Genomic DNA, 17245 nt, shown 5'->3' on the forward strand with positions numbered 1-17245 from the left:
TTACAAAGTAATAAACAGTGCACACTTGAGGGCAAACCACATATTGAGCTAATGAAGACATCACCATGATTAGAATTTGATCAAACATAATAGCAGAACATAAGCCAATTTTACCTGAATTCTGTAATGAATGTACATGCTGCAATAACATTAAAAAAGCATGGCGGCCTATTCCAAACCCAAGAATAGTTTTGTGCAAATAGTGAGTCTTTGCGTGTTTGAATTCCCACCATGTAAGGGCAAACTCAATATGCATTCTCATGACCTACAATTATCAAATTAAAAAAGAAAAATGCTAAGGGATGCCAGAGTGAACATCAGGGAAAGACCCACTCTCCTTTAATTTTTTACAAATAAATGTAAACTATACATTAGAAACACAAACAATCATGAGTGGCTCTAAGGTTCGAATGAAGTAAATGAATTGTGTAGGAGATTAACCCCATCACTTTTTTTTCTTTTTTAATTTCTTGGCCAGCTCTTAGATGATGGTGATGTTTAGCTCCCTGTTCTTGGCAGCCTGAAAAGAATGGCATGAAGGGGTTGCTGTCCAAGTCTGGGTGCTCCTGGGGGTCCTGCATCTCAGGAAGCAGCTGCATGAGCTGCTGTGCAGTGGGGTCGTCGTGGGGACAAACCTCCCTGGCCACTCCTGGTGCAGGCTCCAGGCTGTCAGCTCACCTCACAAAAATCTTCGGAGAGAGGAGAGTGGGCATCTGAGTGCAGTGGAACCTCCCCTGCTCCTGCCTGCCCGCCCCGCCTGAGGCCTCTACTCACCCTGCTGCTTGTCAGCAGCCCCAGGCTCCGGGGGGCTTGGGCACCTGGAGCGCAATCATCAGCAGGGTTCTGGGCAGCGGCCAGGAATTTGCCATGCCCCTCGTTGTGGTTGCCACCAAGCCGCAACACCAGATCCTGCAGCTCCAGCAGTTTCACCTGAAGGGAGGGGTGCTCAGCTGCACGCCGGTGCCAGTGTCCTCGCCCACGCCCATGCCCACGCCTACCCCCGCAGAGATGCTGCACACCCTACCTTCATCTCCTCCTTGTCCTGGGCCAGCCTGATGATGTCCCCCTCCTGGTGCTGCATCTTTGGCACTGCCCTCTGGCTCTCCTATGTTGTGATGTACTTTCCTGCAGGAGGACAGGGCTCAGATGCTGGGGCCCCTCCAATGGCCTTGCAGCTCCCCCTGCCTTCCCTGGCCTCTCACTCACTGATGGTGTCTGTCTTTCTCGCTAGGTGGACAAATCGAAGCTCTAATTTCTCCACCCGCTCCTTCACGTCCGCCTTCTCCTTCAGGAGGTCCATAAAGCCACTCTGGGGCCAAAATAATGGGGTCACATCTTGAGAGCAACCTTCTCTGCCCTGCCCCCACCCTTCTTGGCCCATGTCAGGACTCACTCACCTGCAGCTTCTCCATGGCCCCCTGCAGGGCCTGGTGGGTCTGCCCACACACAGACTCACCCTCAGTCCCTGGAGCTGGGGCCACTGCCTTGGGCTCCTTCTGGGCCAAGGCCACAAGGTGAGTCAGGCACTGGCACCACACCCTTTGCTCCTTCAGCTGCCCGCATAGCTGTGCCTGTTTCTCCTGGGCACTGGCTCCAGTGGAGTTGAAAAATGCCACCTGAAGGCAAGAGGTGAGTATTGTTGTAGGGGCATCTACAGAAAAAACGGGGCAGGGAGGTGGAGCGCAGCCCCTTCCCTTGGGGCCTTGGAGAGTGCACCTGTTGGTGAAATGCACAGGTGAAATGATGTCTGACCACTGGCACCCAGAAGGTGTGAGGGCCCACAAAAATCAGAAGGTGGGGAAACCAAGAGCATAAAGGGGTCTGGGAGGGACCACAGAGGAAGGTGGCAAAGCGAGAGCAGGGGGAGTCAGTCTCACCATTACCTCCCGGCTCTCCAGGTCCTCCAGGATGCTCAGCATGGGCCGAGGCACCTCCTCTTCCTCATTGTCCAGATGTCCTCCTCCATCTCCTGTGGAGGGCGGACGGAGGGGTCCTCAGACAACCCGACAAGGGAGGTACTGCGAGCCCACCTCTGCCTTCACCCTCACTGTGTAACCCTGAACCAGCCCCTCCCCAGAAGGGAATGAGCTGCTGTTCTTTATTTTTACTTTTAAGAACCAAGATCTTGCTATACGGCCCAGGCACAGTCCCACTACTGTCGGTGTGGCAGTTCTGACCTGCTCCCTTTCTGACCTGGACCAGTTCACCCATCTTTAGGCAACCTGGTGGCCCCCCAATCCTAGGAGGTCACACTATTGATGCCGAACTTAGTGCAGACATCTGGTGAGCATAATGACCAGCTGTTCTAAAGGTCTCTTCCAACTCCTCAATCCTATGCTGCTAACAGTCCCCCTTTCCTTCTGGGGCTCTCTCCTCTTCCTCTGAGCAGTCTCCTGTACCTTGCCCAGGGAGTGCCGTGAGGCTCAACTGAGCCTGAAGCTGCTGGTTCTGCCGGCTGGTAGCTTCCAGGCGCTCCTAAGGGGTGAGGAACGAGAGTGAGAAGGCACGGAGGTTGCCAGGTCATCCCCCTCAAGGCCTCATCCTCAGCAGTTCCCTCTCCTGGGTCTCCTGCAACTTTCGGCGGGCCATCTCAGCCACCACTTTGCCCTGAGCTTCATGCTGCTGCAGCTGGTCCATGAGCTGGGTCTGCAGCAGTAACTGCCTGCGCAGCGCCTCCTTCTCAGAGACCAGCTGCTGACAGGCAGCCACATACTGCTGCAGGTGACCCAGGAACTGGTCTCCCTGCTGCTGCAGACTCTGAGCCTCTTGGTTCTTCAACTTCACCTGCAGGAAGACCGTGGGCGTAAGGGTACGTGGTGGCTGGCTTCCAGATTCTGGGCCCATTAATAGGGTATTGAGGACTCTGTGGGGCTCTGTCACCCACCCAGGCCCCTGGCCCCTTGCTCCAGGCCTAAGTGACTGCCTCCCTTTCCTAGAACCCCATGCCTCCTTTGCCAGCCTCAAATCTTACACACTTCTTCCCACCATTTAAACTGTAGGCCACAGGCTGGTAGAAAAGCAGAGGGAGCCAACCACCATCTGCTAAGTGTGCTTACATGCCTAATGCTTTCCATGTATTACCTCATCTAATCCTCAGCACCTCAGCAAGGAAAATGCTAACTTCCTTTTGAAGTTAAAGGAACAGAGATTTAGAGATGTAAAGTAGTTGAATGGTGACTAGTGGAACCGAAGCCAGAATCCAGTTTGAATCTAAGGAGACTTTTTTGTTTTTGTTTTGTTTTCTTTTGAGACAGAATGTCACTCTGGCCCAGGCTGGAGTGCAGTGGTGCAATCTTAGCTCACTGCAACCTCCACTTCCTGGGCTCAAGCGATTCTCATGCCTCAGCCTCCTGAGTAGCTAGGATTACAGGCATGTACCACCATGCCTGGCTAATCTGTATGTGTGTGTGTGTGTGTGTGTGTGTGTGTGTGTGTGTGTGTGTGTGTGATTTTAGTAGAGATGAGGTTTTGCCATGTTGTCAGGGCTGGTCTCAAACTCCAGACCCCAAGTGATTCTCCAGCCTCAGCTTCCCAGTGTTAGGATTACAGGTGTGAGCCACTGCGCCTGAAATAAGGAGCTTCTTATACCACTGACTCTTCCCCTATGATTGGGGAGCTCCATGCCTAGCTGGGATGATGATGTCCACACCTGGGAGGAGCCCAAGGCTACCCATCTCTAAAAGTCAGAGGGCAGGAAGCAAGAAACAGTCACAGGACTGCCCTGGAGGGCGCTGGGGTCACCTGTCCCCAGGCTGGAGCTGCCTTTGGCCTTGCACCTCCCCTCCCCAGAGGCTGGTGCTCACCTCCCAGCCCTTCTTGGATGGGTCAGAGGTTACCCTCTCCTTCAGCTTGCTCAGCTTCTCCTGCAGCTCCTTTACTTGCTGCTGCAACTGCAGTGCACTCTTATTCTGGTTGTTCTGGACAGAGAGAAGCAATCAGCGGCCACCCACCGCAGCTGGAGACCCCAGAACTTGGTGTCTACCTCCCATGGCACCAGGAATCATGGAGGCAGGTGCCTTTAGAGTTACCATTTCAAGTGAGGGCTACACTTCCCCATTTTACAGGAGGGGAATCAAAGGCCTGGAGGGTTAAGGAGGAGGGCAGGCACCCCAGGTGGGGCAATGCACCAGCTCCTCAAAGCTGCTCTGTGGCTCAGCCAGCTGCTCATGGAGCTCTTGGTTCTGAGAGAGTGCGCAGTTGATGGGGGTGCGATTCTGAAAGGTTTGCATGCGTGTCTCTGCCTGCTCCTCCCAGAGCCTGGCTTTCTGCTCCAGCTCCAGCAGCCTCTCCTCCCGCTCCCGCAGCCTCTCCTCCCGCTCCCACAGCCTTTCCTGTTCCAGCAGCCGAGTCTCCTTCTGCTCCCAGTTCAGGTGACTCAAGCCTTGACTGTTTTGCACCTGAGCCTGGAGCTGTCCTGCCAGACTCTCCAGCTCCTTCCTCATGTGCTCGGCCTCAGCTTGTAGGTGCTGTTCCACCACAGAGGGCCCTGCTGGGGGCTCCGGGGGTGGGGTTCAGCTGAGAAAGGAAGCAGACAACAAGGTCCTCTGGATTCTCAGAAACAAAACAACAAATACAAGCCCTTCTCTTGGTGCACAGCTCCTCTCAGGCTCCCCAAACTTGGCCTCACTGCTAATTATTCCTCGCACTCGGATGGTAGCCCATCTTCCAGGCCACTTTCAGATAGAGAGCCCTGTGGGTGGCTGACAATGGGCACTCCTCCCTGTTTACTGATGGGGACACTGAGGCTCACGGAGATTACAAGACTTGCCGTCTCCTGGCACAGACCTCTTTCCCTCTGCCTCAAAGCCCTTCCATCCACCCACCTCCCTGGGGCATTCTAAGCCACCCCCACAACCCTCTGATGCCAGTCCTGCTCCCAGGCCATGACAGCCCATCTTACCCATCTAGTTTATGAGTTCGGCCAAGCTCCCCTCCAGCTCCTGTACCCGATGCGTGTCATGTTTCTTCTCCTCCTTCAATGTGCAAACCTGTCCAAAGCACAGGGGGAAAGGGTCCTGGAGAGAGGGGCTGGTGGCTGGACAGGCTACCATCTCCCTCTCTGCCTCCACCTCCACAAAGCCCAGACCCATGACCGTACTGGCTGTACTATTCCCATTTTACAGATGTCTAGAAAGATCCAGTGACCTATCTAAGGTGGGGGGCTTAAGGGTCAGACCTCACCTCCTCTGACATTTTCCATACTCTCTGCTGCCACCGGGCCCTCTCTCCTTTTAGATGTTGAGCATATTCATCTCTCTCTAGCTGGGCTTGTTTAAGCGATTCCCTTATCTGCAACCATGGGCACAGAAGTTAGGAAGAGCTGTCCCTGATCCTCACCTGCTTCTGGCCACCTGGGGTCATCTTTCTTCCACATACCACCCTGTGCAAAGCCTCACCTGTGTCGTGTGTGCTTCCAGCTGTGCCCGTGCCTTTATGGACTGCTGTAACTGCCGCTCGAGGACTGCTTCACAGTGGCTTGAGGACTGGATGGTGAAGAGTGAGAAGTTTCTGTCTGGGGAGCCCGGGCTGTTCTACCCAGTGCCCCTTAAAAGGGCTAGGGCTAGGCTCAATATACAACTTGGTCAGTAAAGGGTCAAGGCATTTCTAAGCCCATGGCCTGGTTTTTAAAAGAACTCAGTACAGTTGGAAGGGACAGGGAAAAAGATTAAATTTACAGCTGGCTGACAGAGGCCCAGAGAGAACAGATAATATTGCTATTGTTCTTACTGTTATTACTACCACTGTTTGAACCATTATTGAGTGCTTCACCAGGCACCATGCTAACGATCCCATTGAATCCTCACAACCACCATATGAGATAGTTACTATGATTACCTCTATTGTGTAGATGAAAAACATGGAGTATTAGAGGTTAAGTGCTTGCCTAAGATCACTTAGACAGAGCTGGGATTTGAATACCCAGATCTATCCTATTCTCTAAGCCCATTTTACTTGCTGGGGGTGGGGGCACAGATAGGAGGAAATTAATCTTTTGCTCACTTTTTGAAAGGATGATACACTCACATAGTCCAAAACTCAGAAGATACAGAAGGGAAGTATCTCTCAGCCACCCTGTTGCTCTCTGCTGAATTGTTTTACAAATCCTTGCAGATATGTTTTATGTATATTATCATAGTATGTGCACACAAACACACACACGTTCCCCCTCTCTACACAAATGGTAACGTACTAAAGGTACTCTTCCGTACCTTCACAGTACAAGTACCCAATCTCCCACCTAGGACTTGGTCAAGGCCACAGCCAGGTAAGGGCAGGGTGGGCACTTGGCTTCCAAGCTCTGCATCCAGTGCTCACTCCCACAGTGCCCCCCAACTAACCCACAGCAGTTGACTCAGCCCCAGGCTGCCTCTAACAACCACACACAAAAGCAGCAAGAAATGGCCATGCTGCCTTCTGGGCAGGACTCCATCCTGCAGCAAAGAGGGCAGTAACAGAAGAGCCGTGCTGCACTCTGTGCTCTGGGGTCCCTCCAGGTGAGGCCTGGGCACCCCAGCTCCCCATTTGCCCTTGGCACTAGGGGCCCCCATGCCCTTTCTTCAGGACCCCAAGGGGAAACTGAAGCCCAGGATTAGTAGCATGGAATCAGGGGATGCCACTGGACTCTTAGCAATGACTCAGTGTTTTCATTGACTTGACCGATTGTTGTGGAGCTCGAGTCCAGGGCTACTGCTAGTTCTTGGTACTGGTTCTGAGGCGCATGCAGAGAGGAGAAATTGGAGGAGGATTGTGGGGAGAGGTAGAGAGAACAGTCATTATGGCTGGGATGTGTGTGGGCTGTCTCAACTGGCAGAGGGGCACCCAGCCCCCACTGTGGGAGGAGGTTGGGGGGCTGGCCTACAGGGTCACTGCACCTTGGCCCAGGGCCTCTTACCTCCAGATCCTTCAGAGTAGCAGATGATGCAGGGGTAATAAAAATAAGAAATTAAAAAAAAAAAAAAACTTACATGGGAAACAATTATGGCTATAGAGAAAGTATAAAAACAGCAAGGGGCCGGGCACAGTGGCTCATGCATGTAATCCCAGCACTTTGGGAGGCTGAGGTAGGTGAATCACTTGAGGCCAGGAGTTTGAGACCAGCCTGGGCAACATGGTGAAACCCCGTCTCCACTAAAAATACAAACAAATTAACCAGGCATGATGGTGCTTGTCTGTTTTCCGAGCTACTGGGAAGACTGAGGCACGAGCATCACTTGAACTTGGGAGGCGGAGGCAGTAGGGAGCCAAAATTGCACCACTGCATTCCAGGAGAGAGAGTGAGACTCTATCTCAAAAACAAAAATGAAAACAAAAACAAAACAGCAAGAAGGAAATATGGGGATCTGGGCCTTTGTTTCCAGAACCTGGGCTGGGCATGGCTGCAGGATTCCTCTAGGCCTGTGCTCCCCACCGTATCATTCAGTGTCTCTTCTGAGCCAGCAAGGTGAGTCACAGCACCTGGACAGACCTGACCTACTGGGGGTAACAGGTGTGATGACTGAACAACTCTCTAACAGCAGCCAAGAGTGCTCTGTCAGTCTCCCTCCCCATGCCCATATCCAGCAGGATCGGCCTCCACTCTTGCCCTGCTCCTTTGGCTTGGCAGGAGTCTCCCAGGCAAGTTAGATATGGAGGAAATGCCAAATCACAGCCAGAGGAGGTCATCTCCAAGCCCCATGTGTCCCTATGCCCTGCCTTCTACCAGGCTCTTTGTGCTCCTGAAAGGTGCTCTGTGAGTTCATAATCATGGCCATGACCTCACTGCTCCCCCTGCCTCCCCCACTCCCCATATGGATGCATGTTACCCACCTTTAATCTTCCAGCCAACCTCAAATGTCACCTCCTCCACCCTTGAGTCCATTCAGAACCAACCTCACCCTGAGCTGAGCATTTGGAATGTTCCATATTTCTCTCTTGCCTCCTTCAGAGGAGTCTGCCTCCCTCAGTCTGCACCCTACATTGTTCAGCTATTCTCTCCACTGTTTATTTAGCAAAGTGCCTTCATTGTCAAAAGCCCAGTAAATATGGTAAGTGCCCATTTGATTTTCAAGAGATTAGGGTCTTGGTCACTCATCTGTTTGGTTAACCTCACATCTTTTACGGTTAATTCCTCTGAAAAAATAGCTTCAACCCTTCCAACTATAATATGAACTCATTTTCTCTTAACCCTATGTTCCCTATTCTTAAACCAAAATGAGTTAATGCAAAATAAGCACAAACATTTATGTGGTCTATAGATCCTTGCCTTTAGGGCAAAACCTAAAGGTTGTTTTTTTGTTGTTGTGTTGTTGTTGTTTTTTCATCTCTCTTAGTCTAAGAGTACCACACTGGGCATTCAAAAGCCCAAGTCCCAGGCCGGGCATGATGGCTCATGCCTGTAATCCCAGCACTTTGGGAGGTGGGGGCAAGTGGATCACTTGAAGTCAGGAGTTCAAGCCAGCCTGGCCAACATGGTGAAACCCTTTAGTAGAGGTGAAACCCTCTACTAAAAATACAAAGATTAGTTGGGCATGGTGGCAGGTGCCTGTAATCCCAACTACTCAGGAGGCTTGCCTTAGTCTGAGAATCACTTGAACCCGGGAGGCAGAGGTTGCAGTAAGCTGAGATCACACCACTACACTCCAGTTTGGGTGAGAGAGTGAGACCCTGTCTCAAAAAAAAAAAAAAAAAAAAAAAAAAAAAGCCACAAATCCTACATGCCTGCTCTGTACATTATTCCCAAATTACTTTTAAACTTTAAGGCATATCTCACCTTCTCCAAGATGGTAAAAGATGCAGGGAAGAAAAAAACTCAATCGAGCAGGTGAAGAAGCAGACATAAACAGGCTGAAGGTTAATGGCAGCAACATAAAATAAACCAAAGTATCCCCCAAAGCAGAGAAGCCTCAGGGGCATGCACAGCTGGAGAGAACAAGCCAGAGAGGTGTCTCAGCACTGCTTCGCCTTGCATTTGTCCAATAGGAGAGCGCTACCCCATTGGAATGGTTAAGGATGAACACCAGCACCTTCAGAATGTCCTGAATCTGCAGGAGGTAAAAAGGGAAAACAAGGGCAGGGGGAGAAAGACAGAAGTGGCTTAGAGAGAAGCAAGAAAGTCAGGGAAGGAGGAAAACGTGGGTTCAGGGAAACGAACGGCCGAAGCAGAGCCGAGATCAAAACCACGGCCTGTGCCATTCTTCCAAACGGCCACCCGCTGCCTTGCCGGGGCAGGAACAAATGGATGGAAGAGTCTCCTGAGCAATGCAGTCAGAGTGGAGTCACCTGACCAATGCAGCTCTTAATCTGCTCACTAGACCCCTCTCCTCAGGCCCAGGACCTGGGCGATGAATCTAGTAGAGCTCCACACCACCACCTGCATTTAAAAAAAACAGACTTTTGAGTAAAGGGTTCACTTGAACAAAGGGGGCTCCAACTAAAAAACAAGATTTAAAGACATTGATCTTATCCAGTATCTTCTTACAGAGGAGGAAACTGAAGCCCATGGGAAGAAGTGTTTATTTTTCTATGGTCACCCAGCAATCTGGTGGTAAGTTAGATCTTCTCTTAATTCTAGTGCCTGGGGCCCTCCTTACCACATCCTGGGGCCCTTTCAGTGACTTCTAAAGGGACAGCCTGATGGCAAGTGGCTGTTCTCATTGGCCTGGCTTCCCCTTGAGACTGGGGATGAGAAAAATCAAACAACAACAACCATTTCCTGGCTGTCCTGGGTGTTTACAGCAGGCCATGTACTAGGGATTAACATAAAAACAACAGGAATTACAAATCTCATTTACACTTCACAAATGGAAGTCAAGCAACACCATTCTATTTTACAGATGTGAAAAGAGAGGCCCAAAGAGCTCAAGCAACTTGCCCTAAATCATATCCCTAGCAGATGGAGAGGTAGGATTCAAACCCAGAATTCTTAATCAGTACCCAGCAGTTCTTCCACAGTCTTAACAATTACCCTCTACTGCCCCTTGGGCCCACTATCCCCAGGAGCCTGGCCAGCCAAGACTCATATCCCCAGGTGAGTGGCAACCACCAGGAGTGGTTGTCTCAGAGCTACTGTGATTTTTTTTCTTTTTTCTCTTCACTCCTGCTGGAACACCAGGGCTGTTCCTCTGCTGTTATTCTTTTTTTTTTTTTTTTTTTTTTTTGAGACGGAGTCTCACTGTGTCTCCCAGGCTGGAGTGCAGTGGCGTGATCTCGGCTCACTGCAAGCTCCGCCTCCCGGGTTCACGCCATTCTCCCACCTCAGCCTCCCAAGTAGCTGAGACTACAGGCGCCCGCCACCACGTCCGGCTAGTTTTTTGTATTTTTACTAGAGACGGGGTTTCACCATGTTAGCCAGGATAGTCTCGATCTCCTGACCTCGTGATCCACCCGCTTCGGCCTCCCAAAGTGCTGGGATTACAGGCTTGAGCCACCGCGCCCGGCCGTCTGCTGTTATTCTTTTAACTGTGGGAAAGAAGAGCAGTAACACTCATGAGAACTACAAGCCCCTACAGTCACATCCTCCTTTACAGGTTTTACAAAATAATCTTATACACCATCTGATTTAATGCCAACAACAACTGTACAAAGTGTTGCCACAATCACTTAGTGATTGAGAGGGATTGATATCATGGCTAAAAAAAAAAAAAAAAGGGCAATACTGGAACTTAAACTCAGTCTTCTGACTCCAAGCTCTGGGGTTTTGCCATGAATCAGCAGCTGCCAGGGACCAAAACCAGAGGTAGAGGTAGAAAAGTAAACATTAAGTGGGCAGGGACTCTACACTGCGTGGTTTAGAGTCATATATCCTCACATGTCTGTTAGTGTTAAGAAGTGCACCAGTACCTCTCAAACTTTTATATCAATGTGTCCTCATGGCAGAAGGCAGCCTTTCTGTTAAATCTAGGAATTTATCAGAAAGAGAACAACCTAAGCCTCATTTCAGAGAGGTCTGGTATACTCTTAGAAACCTATGTGACTGTCATCCGTAAGTACACTAATGTTTTTTTCTCTCTCAAGAGAATCAAGGGAAACTGATGCTTCAGAAAGATGTCCCACATTTATCCTGTGGCACTCAAAGCATTCCAGGTTGAGATGATATGAGGAAGATTCAAGCTGTCAAGTTCAGTTTCTCAAGATCTGTTACACAGAAGATGAGCAGATCGCACTCCAGAGACCACTGACTGAAGGGCAATCTGGTCCCAGAACCATGGAGAATTAGAATATGAGGTGGAAAACTCAGAAAAAATTGTAAAGTCTTTCTGGAGAGTAGAAGCTTGGGAGAAAACCAAACCAAACCCGTTCTCCTGTTGCCACCCAGAGACACTGTTAACGTTTTGAGTTCATGGAGGAAGTGTAGGCTTTTCACACTGTCAATGTCTATGTTAAGGGAGTAAGGCAGCCTGAAAACTCTTGCTCCCAGGTCCCATAGTCCCCATTCCCCTTCCAGCTGGAAATTTGTGCTGCAACCAGAGGAACCAGAAATGGGGTGAGAATGCTGGGTCCTAAGATCAAAGGCTGGTCTTGGAGCAGTAATGACAGTTCCTAGGGGCACTGTGACATCACTACATTCCATTCCTCCTGAGGAGGAGAACACATCAGCATGATGGCTGAGTCACCACTCCATGATGTGGGAGGGGAATGCAGGGCTGGGACCCAGGTCCTTGGAGATGCCAGCCCAAAGAGCCCAGGGAAGTTGGGCTTGGGGCAGCAGAAGGCAGAGTCTGCAGCAGGAAGCCCTAGGAGTCACCAGCCCAACGTCACTCAGAGTGACTGACGAGGGCAGAGGCTTGGGCAGGGGACCCAGGGCCTTGGAGATGTGAGCCCAAAGAACCCAGGGAGGTCAGGCTTGGGGCAGCAGGTGAGGGCCGAGTATGGACCAGGGAGCTCCAGGAGTCACCCGCCCAAAGTCACCCTGGGGTGACTGGCGAGGGCAGGGGCTGGGCTGCTTGCCAGAGGGGTAGGGCTGACTGACAAGACTTTGGTTGGGGAACCCCAGAGGTCCTGGGTTTGGGGGGCCAAGCCTGGTGTGCCTCAGGAGTTGTATGGTCTTGGTAGTGGTTTTGCCATTGGAGGGGATTTGTGGCTGGGTTGGGGGGCCACGACCTGGTGTGTTTTACCTTTTTCTTGGCTGTGGCCTGTTTACTTTGTCAAGTTTCTTCCAACATCGTGGGGTGGGGAGGGAGGCAGTGTTGGGGCCACATCAGTGAAATCCCAGCAATGACCACAAAATACCTCCCGTCACCTACCAGGCAGCTGTGCAACTGAGCCAGAGGAGGTGTAACCAGGGCACCACTAGAACTCAGAATAGGGGCGTGGCCTTAATGATCCAAGCCCATTGGTCAATGAGAAAGATGAATGTGAAAGGAGGTGTGGCCAGGCAGTAGCATGTCCAGAGGGACCTGTGGTGTCACAAGGAAAGCTGTCCATGCAACCACTGACCCCGCCCACTCTGGGAGAGGGGAGGGGCTGCCCACTCCAGGAGAGGGGAGGGGGTCGACTTTTGCTTTAAAAGCTTTAAAACTTTAAAAAAGAAACTTAAAAAAAAGTGTGTATACTTTATAAATATGTGTCTATGTGTGTGTATCTGTGTGTTCCTCCAGAGCTGTCTTCATTATCCAGCTTCTATGCAATGAGTTTGGCCTATATTTTTCATCTTCAAATGGAGTACAAGAATTACCAGTATTACCTCAATTGAGATACAAATCCTATAAAAATGGAAAATCTATAGCATGCTTGATGATTAATAAAGCAGACTATATTACTCAACATTCCAATAAGATAAAATAATCACAGTGATTTCCCTGTTTTAGAAAAATGTTTCTCTTATTCTCCTACATTATTGTTAAGATATTTTTGAAACAAGAAACATGCCTACTATCTTTAAAAACACTAAGCATTTGGGCCTGGTGCGGTGGCTTATGCCTGTAATCCCAGCACTTTGAGAGGCCAAGGGAGTGGATCACCTGAGGTCCGTAGTTCAAGACCAGCCTGGCCAACGTGGTGAAACCCCATCTCTACTAAAAATACAAAAACTATCCAGGCATGGTGGTAGATGCCTGTAATCCCAGCCACTCGTGAGGCTGAGGCAGGAGAATTACTTGAACCCAGGAGGCATAGGTTGCAGTGAGCCAAGATCATGCCACTGTACTCCAGCCTGGGTGACAGAGCAAGACTCCATCTCAAAAAATAAAATAAAATAAAAAATAAATGAAAACACAAAGCTTTCAATTTAATAAGCACTCAAAGCTCTTTACCAGTTTAAAACAAATACACGGTCCATTTTTCGAGAATCACCTGGCCTCTCTAAGCTTTGCGAATGATACTGAATTTCTCACTTGATACTTGGCTATGATTCGCAATCATGAAGACCAAGAATTGTGTTATGTCACTGTGTATTGCTTGTTACCTGAATTCCACAGTAGGCTGGGATCAAGGGTTGAATCTTTCATGATTTGCTCCATAACCTGTGTGCTTCTTATCCCAGACCAAACTAAGCTTTTCTCTAGAGTTCTACAATTTACAGTTAGTAGACAAGAGTGGTTCTCAAAGATGTAGTCTCTGGACGAGCAGCACCAACAGCACCTGAGAACTTTTTATAAGTGCAAATTCTCAGGCCTCGCCCCAGACCTGATGAATCAGAAACTCCGGAGTAGGGCTCAGCAATCTGTGCTGCAGTAATCCCTCCAGGTGTTGAAGAACCTCTGGCATACAGCAGGTAGAAAAATGTGTTTCTTTCTGTAGGTTCAAAGCCAGGGATACTATATGTTCTCTCTTGATATGAAACAATGACATGCAATTAAAAGACATAAATCTCCTTCCTACTCCCATCCTGCATCCAATGTGTTTTATTTTTATGAGTTAAATAAGAAAACAAGTGGCAATCAGAGATTTCATCTAAAAAGTTTTATAAGTATCAGTTCTCATCCAGTCTGATCTCATACAATACCATTTGCATCCTCTTACATCTCAAGTTTTAAAAAAGTGTCTTCACAATGTAAGTCTCAGGCACACTAGGAGTTCTATAATAAAACACCAAGGCTGGGCGCGGTAGCTCACGCCTGTAATCCCAACACTTTGGGAGGCCGAGGCAGGTGGATCACCTGAGGTCAGGAGTTTGAGGCCAGCCTGACCAACACGGAGAAACTCCGTCTCCACTAAAAATTCAAAATTAGCCGGGTGTGGTGGCACATGCCTGTAATCCCAGCTACTTGGGAGGCTGAGGCTGCAGAATCACTTGAACCTGGGAAACAGAGGTTGTGGTGAGCCAAGATCACACCATTGCACTCCAACCTGGGCAACAAGAGCAAAACTCCATCTCAAAAAATAAAATAAAATAAAATAAAATAAAATTTAAAAAGTAAAATAAAATAAAAATAACACAGCAAGCAGATCAGAATGTCCAAACTTACTAGAGAAGAAAAGTGGAATCATTGGCTATATTTTCAAATTGCATTCAACAGGAAATGTAAGTTTTGAATTCTTTTCATCTTCCTACTTCCAAGTTAATAGAATTAAACCAGAATACTCCATTCTTTCAAAGCCTCTAGCCAGGCAAAATTTTACTGTCTTACTTCTTGCTTTCAATGGATAGAAAGCAGAGTCCTGGTAGGCACATTTTGTATACCTGCAAAAATGCAGAACTAAACAGTTCCATCTGTTCAATATTAAAACAAAAGTCCTGTAAACCTCAGATGGTGAGTGTAATACTTTAGCACCAGCATCAAAGCCTCAAACATGAAAGGATACCAAGAACACCACTAGCAAACAAAAGTGAGCTCTTAGCTGGGAGCAATAGTTCATGCCTGTAATTCCAGCACTTCGCCAAGCCAAGGTGAGAAGATTACTTGAAGTCAGGAGTTTAAGACCAGCCTGGGCAGCATAGCAAATTCGCATCTCTACAAAAAAATTTAAAAATTAGCTGGGCGTGGTGGCACACGCCTGTAGTCATAGGTACTTGGGAGGCTAAGGTAGGTAAATTGCTTGAGCTCAGGAGTTCAAGGCTGCAGTAGCTATGATCATGTCTCTGCACTCCAGCCTGGATGACAGAGCGAGACCTAGATAATTACAGTCTGTCCTGCTCCTGTTTACATTAAAATCACCAAGTTAAAATGCTTTCAATCAGCAGGATAAAAATTAAGTGAAATGTGACTTTGGAGTCTAGCCAGAAAATAGGCAATGGAAAAACAGCCACTTCCCACAAGAATAAAAATCAGGGAGAAGTATTGTTTTCATTTATTTATATTTAAATTTCCTTTCTTTTCCCTATTTTTTCTCATGTATGTATCACATGTAGTCTAGAGAGCTTGAATCCCTGCCTTTTAAGGTAAATCAGCCCATTTCTGTCTCTATAAATTTGCCTTTTTTGGACATTTCAAATCAATGGAATTATACAACATCTGGTCTCATGTCTGGCTTTTTTACTTAGCTAATGTTTTTGAGGTTGTTCTAGGACACACAACATGTTTTGGTAGTTTGTTCCTTTCATTATTGAGTAGAAATCCACTGATGGATATATCACATTTTGTCAGTAGAGAGCCTTTTAAACTCAGATTCCAACTTCCTGTGGTCTAAATGAAACCCTCCAAACACAGGACTTACAGGGGAAGCTGCTGTGCATGTCAAAATAGCTACTTATCAGAACCAGCTTTGTCATCAGGACCCTGAATTGCTGCAGAAATTTTTATTATTTTGCAACCTCTTTTTTACAAGGAACTTTTGTGCTACTACACATCAGGATTTTGAAGCATCTGATACATCCATTTAATAAGTACAAGCATGTATCTGAGTGGACAAGAAAGTGAAACCATCCATCATACACTGCATACTTTTTCCTTTTTTTTTTTTTTTTTTGAGACGGAGAGTCTCGCTCTGTCGCCCAGCCCAGGCTGGAGTGCAGTGGCACGATCTCGGCTCACTGCAAGCTCCGCCTCCCGGGTTCACGCCATTCTCCTGCCTCAGCCTCCCGAGTAGCTGGGACTACAGGCACCCACAACCGCGCCCAGCTAATTTTTTGTAATTTTTAGTAGAGACGGGGTTTCACCGTGGTCTCGATCTCCTGACCTTGTGATCCGCCCGCCTCGGCCTCCCAAAGTGCTGGGATTACAGGCGTGAGCCACCACGCCCGGCCTTTCCTTTTTTTTTTATTTTTTCCTCCTCCAGACTGGACCAGGGAATCTCTCAACTTTCTAGAGTATCCTGTCTCCATGTACAAAGTCAAACAGTATTAAAGATCCTGCTACCTTTGTTAGGCAGATTTGGAGGGGAGGCCCAATAGCAAGGGTGGAGAGGAAAAAGAGAGTGGAACTTGTGGAACAGGAAGCCCCGGGGGTCTGTACTTGGCTCCCAGCTGTTGAGGATGTTGTGGATGGTGAGGTGCTGATGGTGTCCTGAGGCAGCCTAGCACCTCCAGTAGACCCAGAAGGTCTTGATTTGGACCCTTACCCATGTCACAAGTGTTTAAAAGCTGTTTTTGCTTTTGTTATTTTCCTACATAATCATTACTTGGTAGTTAGTTATTAATCTTTCTTTGGGAGAGAGACGGGGCTTTAAAACTGAAGGACATAATTTTCATTAAAATATCAAAAATGGAAAAAGATTACTTTGTAAACAATTTGCTATATAAACCAAATGGCAGCTGTTGAGAATCTCAATAAAATGTTAAATGCATGTGCTGCTTTTAGAAGAAACAAAGAAGAAAATGCATTTGCTGGCAGTGGTACCTTTTGCCTAAGGTTGGGTCACTGTGTCATCATACTGTGGTGGGGAGTATGTGTGGTGTATACGTGTGAAACTTTTCATCTCAGGATGGATCATAATTTTAGTTGCATTTTTCCTTCCAAATAGGGTTACAAAGTAGTAAAACATGGGCTTGGAAGTGACAGACCTGAATGAATCAGGACAACTTAAAAATCCAATAAAACCAATTTTTAATAATCCTGAGGTTGGTTTGTGAAACAATAGATACAATTATTTATTCTAAGCATCTGGTTATAATTTTGAATCAGCAATACATACTGTCTCCACCTTTTTTTTTTATGGAAACAAAGTTTTCATCCAGAAAACCCCAAAACAGTGACTTTTTTTTGTAAGACAAGGTCTCACTCTGTCACCCAGGCTGGAGTGGAGTGGTAGATCTCAGCTCGCTACAGCCTTGACCTCCCACCTCAGCCTCCTGAGTAGCTGGGACCACAGGTGCCACCGCGCCTGGCTAATTTATTGTAGTTTTTGTAGAGATGGGGTTTTGCCATGTTACCCAGGCTGGTCTCAAACT

General features: G+C 48.2%; 1 protein-coding gene and 1 pseudogene across 1 annotated transcript; both read right to left on the reverse strand.

The window, feature by feature from the left end:
• Nucleotides 1-403: 403 nt before the first annotated feature.
• On the reverse strand, nucleotides 404-6548 carry LOC102132234 (golgin subfamily A member 2-like). Its single transcript, XM_065520011.1, is given in 15 exon segments — nucleotides 404-524; nucleotides 526-673; nucleotides 765-930; nucleotides 1025-1125; nucleotides 1207-1309; nucleotides 1398-1616; nucleotides 1878-1950; nucleotides 2372-2477; nucleotides 2562-2784; nucleotides 3837-3917; nucleotides 4128-4508; nucleotides 4914-4988; nucleotides 5182-5289; nucleotides 5397-5531; nucleotides 6339-6548. Coding segments are annotated over 15 exon segments (2172 nt in total). The 3' UTR covers nucleotides 404-481.
• A 4969-nt stretch (nucleotides 6549-11517) lies between these two features.
• LOC123575469 (uncharacterized) lies at nucleotides 11518-13436 on the reverse strand (annotated as a pseudogene).
• Nucleotides 13437-17245: the final 3809 nt, after the last annotated feature.

This window comes from Macaca fascicularis, chromosome 9 (genome assembly GCF_037993035.2).
Source record: "Macaca fascicularis isolate 582-1 chromosome 9, T2T-MFA8v1.1".
Taxonomy (NCBI): Eukaryota; Metazoa; Chordata; class Mammalia; order Primates; family Cercopithecidae; genus Macaca; species Macaca fascicularis.